Consider the following 10,550-nt stretch of genomic DNA (forward strand, 5'->3'; position numbering starts at 1 on the left):
ATTCCCCTGATGACGTCTAGTGCATGACCATGGGTAGGGAAACCTAGGAGGACAGAGGAGAATATCCCTGAGGACAGAGAAGCTCTGGGCTGTGGCCTGTTCAGCCTTGTGGGCACTGACGTCGCAAGGAAGGATCAGAGGGGTGAGGACTGAGTAGAAGACAGTGAGTGTGACACGTGAGAAGTGCATTCAAAGGCTAGGTGAGTGGGAGGAGAATGACCCAACTGGTGCAGGTCTTGAATGTGGAGAATGGGGTCAGCAAGTCCTGGACATCATCAGTCCCATCCCTTAGCTGAGTAACATCAGAATTGGGAAGGACAGTTCATGTGTTTCCCAGAGGGAGACTGGCAGCAACCTCACAGGGTGCCCACATGGGTAGGTCCAGATCTAGCCAATCCTAGGCAAGCCCCGCCCACTGGTCTGTATGCTTTAGATGACACAGGAACTTCCGGTTACTGTTGTTAGGGTTCATCCGAAGGCCTGACTGAGGAAGGCTGCTGAGCCGGTACTTTTTGCTGGAGCCATTCTGGCTGGTACCAGCTCATTCTTCTTGGCTTCCTTAGCCTGGATCTCCCAGTTTTCGACCGAAACTCATCAGAAAAGATGGATTTTCCTCCTGGGTTGGTGTCGTTCTGTCTCCCTGACCTGCAGATGGCAGTGCTGCGCTATGTAGTGGGTGGCCCGCCCCTCGCGTTAGAAAAAGCGGCTCAGAACCTTTTCCTGGAGAAAGGCCGGTTCTTCCGGTGTCCAGGCCAACCGGGTTTTGAGGCCTGGATTGCTCTCTTATGGGAGGGCCCTTGCGAAAATTCACCATCAGGAAACAAAACCTTTTTGTTTTTCAAATTTTCAATTCTCCTGTGAGGCTGCCTAGATACCTTTTATTTTGGCATCTCTGAAAGATCTAGTTGTTTCCTTTCTCCAACTGGCCCTGGCGTTATAAATATATTCATCCTTGATGATAATCATTCATTCTCACTGTTGAAGACAAATAATGTATAATGAAGAAAGCCAGTTTTATATAGTTTTGGTGACTGGGCCCCTACATTCTTATTTACTATATCCTTATTTCACCGTCCCCGCCCCACCCCCACCCCCAGCCCTGCTTACATGATCCATATCAATAATCCAATGCATCCATCATGCAGAGTTAACCTTTAATAGATTGGGATGTTTCCCTGGACTTTATTAATAAGATTTTTTAAAATGAGGTTCATACTGCATCTTACCTAAACATGCTGCTTTCAAAATTAATTTTTCCATTTTTGAAAAATCATTTTATATTTTTAGTTATTTTTTTGTTTAAAAAGTAAAATATTTTGTAAAATGTTGAAACTTTCAGTAAGACTCTAGGTCAAAATACAGTAACCCATGATCCAAAGACAGCATCACCATTCACCCTTAAGAGGGCAGGAACTGTGGTGGATGATTTGGTTCTATCCTTAGCACCTGGGAAAGCACCTTGAATGTACTGAGCACTGAATAAGTATTGTGGAGTAAAATAATATTTGCCTTTCCAGTCATTTTTATATGTATATGAAGGCATATATTATATACACACACACACATATATAAAATCAGTGTTTTCATAACATTGGATTATGATATAAACAATAAGTTTTCTGCCTGATTATTTTTTTCACTTAAGTATTTTGTAGTCAGCATTTGCCTATGTCAACCACATTTCTTGAAAATTTTTACTGGCTTCAGGCTTGTCAGTTCACTTATGGAAAGTCATTTATTTGGCTGGTAACAGACTCAGGACATAGTCCTGGTCTTTTTAGGATCAAAGTTTTTTTTTTTTTTCATCTGATAGTAATCTTTGTGAGGTTTTAGTAAATAAGATACTGCAGAATTTCCTTGATATATATAGGAACACTTTTATTGTTATTCCATGTTTTGATTGACTATCTTCCTGCAAGAACCCTATTCTGGATAATAGTCAATTCTTAGAACTGAGATTTTGAAAAACATCTCAAGGTTATTTGAGCTAGTATTGAAAAACTATAGTTAGCCTGCTGCGTTGGATTATTGATTTTGGTCAGGTGCAGGGAGGGGGTGAAAAAAGAATATGTTAATAAGAATTTAGGGGCCCAGATACCAAAATGATATTGCAAGTAAGAACACAAGTCACTTGACAGTAAACAGTATGTTTGAAGTGACCTGGTCTTAATGATAATGTTATTTCTTTCCCCAAGTTCAGCTAATATTTTTATTTTTCCCTCTTTCCACATTATTTATCAGTGCATTATAGTTATACATAATGATGGAATTTTTGTTACACTTTAATACATGCACGCAATAAAATAATGTAACTTGGCTAAAACTTCTCTCTTCCCTTCCTGTATCCCACCCACTCTTTGGTCCCTTTCCTCTACTGATCTCCACTGGTTTTTATAAGACCCCAGCACCTTCACCTTTCTCTTCCTCCTTCCTCTCTTGCTTACACATATGAAAGAAAATATATGACCCATGACCTTTAGAGTTTGGCCTATTTTTCTTAACATAATGTCTCTAATTACATCTATTTTCCTGCAAACAACATAATTTCATTTTTTCCTTACAGCTCCAATATGTGTATATACAACATTTTTTTTATTCACTCATCCATTGATGGACACCTAGGCTGGTTCCATAATTTGGCTATTGTGAATTGTGCTGCTATAATCAGGGCATGCATGTATCACTGTAGTATGATGACTTTAATTCTTTAGGATAAATACCAAGGAGTGATATAGTCCAGATAATATTTCTACTGCTCTTTTGGCATACTGCACATGTGTGGAAATATGAAATATTTCCTACAGAAGAAAATTTCCTTTTAAGCAGCATAGCACACACAAAAAAATCTGAAGTCATTTATTTATATTGACAACTTATTTTGGATAAAGACATTCTTTGATTGGATATCCAGTTCTTCACAAATTTTCTCTTCCTATAATAGCTTTGCCACTTCAATTACTGAGGGACATTTAGCTAGTTCTTAACAGATTCAGGACATAGCCCTGGCCTTTTCAGGTTCAAAACTCTTTATTATGTAGTAATCTTTGTGAGGTTATAGTAACAATATAGCATATTTACTATTTAAATATTGACCACAGAGATCTAGGTCTCAAGAGAACTTCCCTTTTAGTCTCAACTCTACCAGATTTACTTATTTTAATATCTAGTCACTTTAATTTTCTAGGTATGACATTTCCTCAATTTTTAGAAGAGAAGTCAGACCAAACTAGTGGTTGGCACAGGGAAGCAGATCCAGGGAAGGGTGTGGTTAAAGAACCCCTGTTCTCAACAAAAGATCTTCCCCTTTTCTTAAAATATAGGGGAATTATATTGTTTTGTATAAAAGAGGTTTTTGTTTGTTTTACTTTAGAAAAGAATTTAAAATCTGCTGATCTACATGATCTCAAAGATTACCTTTGTGTACAATCTCATAGATAGGAAGATCAGAGAGAAAAGAAATCATAAAATTACTACATTGTGCTATATTCTTAGAAGTGCCATACATGTAGAAGTAATCTCTAGCAAAATGGATGAGAATAATGTCTGGTTACAGGGTGTCTACAAGAATTATAATGTAAAACACCAGAATCTGATTATTTGATATCAGGGGATTGGGGGATGAAGATGTAATCTTAACATTATTACAAACATTGTTGAGAGAAGAATATTTTAAGGATGTCATCAGCCACAATCTCATGGAGACAATCAATTGAAATAAACTCTATGTCATAATACTCGCTGACAGAGCCAACAGTAATGTTCTAACAACACACAAGGAATGTCTCTTTAGTGTCTCTATACCACTCTATAAGGGCTTTAAGAGCAAATAGACACTGGAAGCTACAAAAGTCTTAAAAGTTGGGCTGGGGGTGTGGCTCAAGCGGTGGCGTGCTCGCCTGGCATGCGTGCGGCCTGGGTTCGATCCTTAGCACCACATACAAACAAAGATGTTGTGTCCGCTGAGAACTAAAACATAAATATTTTTTTTTAAAAAAATTCTCTCTCTCTCTCTCTCTCTCTCTCTCTCTCTCTCTCTCTCTCTCTCTCCCTCTCATTCTTTAAAAAAAAGTCTTAAAAGTTATCATAAGGAGGGAGTTAAAATTACATAACCTGGAATTGTAATTATTTCAGGGAATGAAGACAATAAACATGTTTAGATAAATTTTGAAAACTTGGCCATAAAAATGTGTTCATTTGCAAGTGTCAGTGACTTCTGAAGCTCTCTGGGGAAAATAAACTTAGAGCATCACTATACAGAGAGTTCCTGTTTGTAATTTTCCTGAGTGCTTGTGAATGTACCTACAACTGTAAATATATTTGAGCAGCAGATGCAGACATAATTTCTTAGACAAGAAATCAAAAATATGTATTGGCATAGGCTTACAATTTAGGTATCGAAAGATCGATTCTTTGCAATCTATTTGCAGGAAAAGGAGAAGAGATAGCAACTTAGAAGACAATCACCACTGCTCCCATTTCAAAAGGACTAAGAGAAACTTTGTCTTTCAGGATTTTCAGAATACAGAGGTAGGAAATATAGTCAGATAACCTCTCTCTATTTCATTCATTTCCTAAACTAAATGATTCAGTTTGATCTCTGCAATGAGAAGAATATTATTCCAAGAAACTATTTAAAAAAATAGTGTTCCTTGAATTCAGAGACTTCTGAGCCCCAGACTTTCAGCATGATTATCAGTATCCTACAGGACTATGGAAAGGAAAAACAGAGTTTGTTAAAACACAATCAGTAGGAATTAGGTCCTAGATATTTATTCCACATATATAAGCAAGAAATAATAATTTTACTGCTCTTATTTTTAGATGGAAAATACATTTTCAAGCAAAACATATGTTATTAAATAGAAGTCAATTCTTGATTTCTCCTTGGAAAAAGTGAAAATACAGTTGAGGGATGGTTTTAGTGATTTTGTAAAACTTGAACAGAGCTGGAATTGAAGAGTTTGAATTTTAATTTCTCCCACTAACCTGCTAAGGTGCTCACTCCACTTTCAAGCTAACCTGTGTCTCTTCTTTCACCTTTATTCCAAGCTGAAATCTGCATTCACTTCCTCTTATTTCACTGTCTTCTCAATGTTGATCTGAGCTGATCTCTGAATCGCAAATAGCTGTCCCTGCAGACTTCTTAGCATGGCATCCAAGGACCCTGATGACCTAGCCATATCTTCTTCTTGCATATTTTGTCTCCCAGTCTCTCTTCTCTGGAAGGCACTGGCCACAACATGGTATTAACTTTGTCTCCTCAAGGAATGTTCACCCAACTTGTGGTCTTCTTCTTCTCCCCATTGGTCACACTCTGCCTATTAATATTCTCTCCACCCTGCAAGGCCTACCTAGTTCATGTGCCTTTCATTTTAAGAAACCTCCCGTTTCTCTAGTCAGCATTCTTTGCTGCATTCCCCTCATTGGAAATAAACACAGGGCTGTCATTTTTTAAGCATTCTCCTTGATTTGGCTCAGGAACTACCTATTGAATCCCTACATAGTCCTGGCAAAGTTCATCCTTGCACACAGATATGCAAGTACCTGTTCAGACAATGGTTGGAGATCAGAATGAATTGTACCTACTCAAGAGCCTTTCAGAAGTGGGGCCCTGACATGTAACTGTGAGTCCAACTGACAAAAAGCCCCACATGTGATTCTGCTACTTATCCCAAATAGAATATGGCAAATCTCTGCTGGCCTCAAAGCATCTCTGCTGATGGGGTAAACATGGAGATTTCATTACGGCCCAAATATACCTAAAATCCCAACTTTGCACACAGACCTGGGCCCTAGGATTTCTGTGATGTGCCTTTGTGAATTTTGCTTGCTGAGCTGTCCTTCTTCAGAGTCTTCACGGATGTGATAATATTTTGCCACATACATGAATTTATGAGGACTTCTATACTATATTTGCCTTGCACAGAGATCAGCATTAAGTGTATATTTAAAATCAGAGAAAAAAGCAGTGATCTTTATAGCTGTCCAGTCGGATAGGCATTCTGATGAGAAGTTTCTATGAGCACTTAAGAGAAGGATGAGAAGGATTCCTATTTTATGAGTCTTTCTCCATCATGAAGCCTTTAGTATCTCATTCATCCTGGTTAAAAAAAAATGTTTCCTTTCTTAAATCAAGCTTAGCAAGGTTAAATGATTCTTAAAGACTGAAGTTATGACAGTTAAAACCATTAAGGAGCAAACATTTCCTCTCAATAAATCTGAGAGTAAAACAATTCATGCAGCTGGATATCGCTCAGGAAGGACATTCACAAAGGTAAAGTGCAACAAAGCCCAGATTATCTGGTATGGGCTATGTTTATTACATAGACTGTACTCTTGGACTAGATGATGTTATTGTATATGAGCTTTAGACGTTCTTTAGTAGTTTAAAGAAGAATAAACCTTCTTCCTAAAAATCCCATTTATAGTATAACAGTTCATTAAAACTCTTGGCGTGGATTTCAGAAGTGACTGAATTCTAAAGCAGATTTTCCTTGGTTTTATAGTAGCATATTGTAGTTTTCTTATGAATAAAATTTTATTATTCCCCAAAGTAATAGATTTGTTGTACATGAGTTAGAATGTGAAGATACCCCAAAAATAAAACTAAAGAGTATTTGAAATCTTTATCTGTATTGCTGTTTTTGACATTTATACATATTCATCATATTTTTTTTTGTTTTGTGGTTTGAACTGCAGGGCCACTGAGTCACATCCCCAAGGCTTATTATTATTATTATTATTATTATTATTATTATTATTATTATTATTATTTTAAATTTTGAGATAGAGTCTCACTACGTTGCTGAGGCTGGGTTTGAACTTTTGATACTCCTACCTCAGACTGAGCTTTTAGTATTTCAGGTATGAGCCACCATGCCCAATCAGCAGAAATCTTTTAAAAATGTTTTAAAACCACATGAGAAACTACATGTACTGATTTCCATCTTCCCAAGTGATGTTAGGGACATCTTCCTGTATTAGCAAAATGCAACTAAACCATCATTTTTAATGGCTATGAAGGTTTTATTGTGTGATAGTTATAGTACACTTTGACTACTGTGCTGTTTTTAAATCTTTAGTTGATTCTTATTTTCAGTTATTAGAATTTTTTTGATGTGGACTGGGGATGTAGCTCAGTGTTAGAGCGTTTACCCAGCAGCACACAATGAACAGTTTTAGTTATGTCTCTACACAAATAAAGTAAAAATAAAACTATTTAAATTGCACAGATATTGGATAGATCCAGTTTTTCTTCACAAATGATTCTAAAGGATTCCATTATCCCTATGAATTTAAGTGTATTATTCTGTTTCTCACCATAGCATCATCCTAATGACACTGTAGAGTGGATGTTTTTGTAATGTTAGATAAATATTGGATTCACTGGAAATGATTTGTCATTGTTATTTTTCAGACAGTACTTGAAAGCAAAAGCGGTGCACAAAGCCAACTGAGTAGAAACCAGATGTATGCGGTGGGTTATTTATCCAATACATTAGTTACTTAAGTTATGAAAATTCATAACTAAATCATATGACAATGGAGTTCCAGATTTTTACATTCAGGGCTAGCAAAATAATTGGTTAATTTTTTTGCAATTGTTTTGCTATCTAGTCCTCATGTCTATTTGATGGCCCTTGCTGATGACTTTTACATGTGGCTTCATTTGCTCCTCTTTTACCTTTCATAGATAGTTCTTTTAACATAGGAATATAATTGCATGAAGAGCAATGTAGGTTGCCCACCAAATTTTCTGGGCAATGTAGTGTATAACTTTAGATCAGGAGCTCTAGGGCTGGTGTTGTAGCTCAGTACAGTAGAGTGCTTGCTTAATATGTGTGGCACTGGGTTCAATTCTTGAAGCCACATATAAATTAATTAATTAATTAAAGGTCCATTGGCAACTATAAAAAAATTTGTAGCTCTAAATGACCTGGCTCATGACGATTCTTGGTATAAGTCATATTACTGTTGCTTTTAGAAAAGATGGCCTTGTGAGAAATACAATACTAACACTGTGAAATGTTAACTCTAGATAAGGTGCCTTGCCATGAATTCCTCCTTTGAGAACCCTAACATTGTAAGGCAAGAAATTCTTGAATATGACTGGGTTCAGGGATCCCTGAGTGGCTTCTGTGAGATGATAAAGACTGTGAGTGATGTTATTTCAATGAAAAACAATCTTTCTTTCTTTCTTTCTTTCTTTCTTTCTTTCTTTCTATTTATTTATTTATTTATTTATTTATTTATTTATTGAGTAGCAGTTAAACCCAGGGTGCTGAACCAGTGTACCAAATTCCCATTCTTTTTATTTTTATTGTTTTATTTTGCGACAGTATCTCATGAAGTTGCTAAGGGCCTTGATAAGTTGCTGAAGCTAGCTTTGAACTTGCAATTCTCCTACCTCAGCCTTCCATGCTGCTTGGATTGCAAGCATGTGCCACCATGCCAAGTTATGAAAAACAATCTTAAGAGCAAAGAGACATACAAACTGGACCAAGTCCACAGATAGAAGACTGATGAATGCTGAGCATCACAAAGGCCAACTGTAAACCTAAATTTCATTAAAAAAAAAACTATGTCCACTGCCTGTCAGCACACATGTGGATCTTGATTTGATAAAGGAGGACTGTATATGTTCACCATCAGGAGATTTGTACAGAATCATCACATATTTGCATGTATATATGAATGCATATATGTGAGTGAATATATGTATACAACAATTTATTTGCTTCATCTTAACTTATACCCACAGTCTGTCTTACTTTTTATGATCTTAATTTCTCATAAATTCTATAACATCAATTGGTATTTCTCTTAGAGGAGGAGAAAGTATTTATCTGATGTTTGGAATGAGTGGTATAAGCAGGAGCTGAGGATATATGGAAGAATTTGGAATTAGAAGGCCTATGTTGTCCTCACCCTGACATTTCCTAGCTATGGGACTTGGGCAAATCAGGGATCTGTTTCCTCATCTGTAAAATAGTGGTTGTTAATCCTAGCTTCATTTATAGAGTTGATGTGAGGGTGAAATTAACTACCTTCAGGGACTTTACTTTCTAAACCTTTAAGTCTTGTATGGACTTTGATACTGCTACTCTCCAAACTGAATATGAAAAATGTGACTGTGGCATAATGGTAACCTATTTCTGCCTTTCTATCTGTAGTCTTCAAGCAGTGTTATTGAAAGGAACATCAGCAGCATTCATAGCCCAGTGAGAGCAGGTGGACCAGAAAGCAGCTTAAACCAGATTATTGCTGAATACAACCTGAACACCCTTCAGTTCTTCCATGAGGAAAATATGCTGTCCCAAGGTCATTACTGCCAAATCAATCAGATCTTGAAGGAGGCTCACTTCTACAGCTTACAGCAGCGAGGACAGCCTCCAACTTGGTGAAGTAGTAGTCCTTTGTTCCAACTTAAAACGTGTTTATAAAAGCAATCACATACACACGAAAAAGGTCTTGAGGTTTCTGTCTATATTTTAATGACAGGCTTATGGGCCATTGTTTATTTGCAATTTCGATGCACTAGTGCAATTTCAAAAGGGCTTTAATAAAATCTTTGTTTTATTCTTTTCAAGTTTGGTGTCAAATTCGCATGAAAGTAATAATATGAGGAATCCTGTGCAATTGAATACATTCTGTCTCCAAGTCAGACATGTGTCCAAATCTGTCAGTGAGACTCTTTGTGACAAATGTCTTTTGAGAGTATGATTTTTTAAAATTTTTTAAAATTCAGTAGCCCAGTAAAGTATATGTAGTTTTCATAATGAAAAATTGTGCTCTATATGTATAATAAGAATTGTAATGTATTCTGCTGTCATGTATTAAAAAAATAAAATCAATAAAAACTAATGAAAAATACCCCTAAGATGTAATTTAACATTACAAAAAATCTTGACTCATTCTTGTGCTGAAATGGACTGACATGCTGACCCTCATAAGTTAGATGTTGTACTGAAATTACTCTCTATGGGTAATGGCAAGAATTAAACCTGGTATAGACCATGAAAGTGAAAAGTTCTAATTGTCTCTACTCTTTCTAATTCCAGGGAGAGTGTTTCTAGGGCTTTAGTACACTCAGATACGCCCTGTGTCCTTAATCCTGCAGAACTTGCACCTCAGACTTGCTAGAAAACACTGGTCAAAGCTGTCATAGAGGTAGCACTTAATAATGTTTGGTTTAAACAAATTAGATTAATAGATCATGTGATCTCCTTTACAATTCCCCTCATTATAGCTAGCCTTCATATTGATAAAATATAAGCTATTTGAACTGCTATCTAATGGAACAAGAATTAAGAAACTGAGTGGGACAACTGTCCATTTTATGCTACAAGAGCCCTTTCATAGTGATTAGGGGACCAGTTGCCATCACTAAAATGGACACAAATAATATGGCTTAGAAACAGTGCCCCAATGAGCTGAAGTGCCATTAAAAGAAACAGGTAGTATTCTTTATTTACAGAGGGATATGTCCCTATGTTTTGGTCATTTTAAAGAACAAACAGGAAGCCATCTTGGGACTGCAGTTGGTGGAG

General features: G+C 36.6%; 1 protein-coding gene across 2 annotated transcripts; it reads left to right on the forward strand.

The window, feature by feature from the left end:
- Positions 1-491: 491 nt before the first annotated feature.
- Positions 492-9,864, forward strand: LOC308639327 (protein VCF1-like). Of its 2 annotated transcripts, XM_081277552.1 has the most exons (5): positions 492-620; positions 4,428-4,527; positions 7,418-7,477; positions 8,039-8,155; positions 9,174-9,864. In XM_081277552.1, the coding sequence occupies exons 1-5, from the start codon at positions 604-606 to the stop codon at positions 9,402-9,404; spliced, it is 525 nt and encodes a 174-aa protein (XP_081133678.1). In that variant the 5' UTR covers positions 492-603; the 3' UTR covers positions 9,405-9,864. The 2 variants fall into 2 exon arrangements, with proteins under 2 accessions (XP_081133678.1, XP_081133679.1); XM_081277553.1 differs by lacking the exon at positions 8,039-8,155.
- The last annotated feature ends 686 nt before the right edge of the window (positions 9,865-10,550 follow it).

The sequence above is a fragment of the Spermophilus citellus genome (assembly GCF_964194105.1).
Source record: "Spermophilus citellus genome assembly, chromosome: X".
Classification (NCBI taxonomy): Eukaryota; Metazoa; Chordata; class Mammalia; order Rodentia; family Sciuridae; genus Spermophilus; species Spermophilus citellus.

Bases quoted from the DNA above. Each gene is read 5' to 3' on its own strand.
- LOC308639327 (XM_081277552.1), top strand. The intron at 7,478-8,038 runs GTGGGTTATTTA...TGTTAACTCTAG, and splicing joins GTAGAAACCAGATGTATGCG to ATAAGGTGCCTTGCCATGAA. The intron at 8,156-9,173 runs GTGAGTGATGTT...TTCTATCTGTAG, and splicing joins TCTGTGAGATGATAAAGACT to TCTTCAAGCAGTGTTATTGA.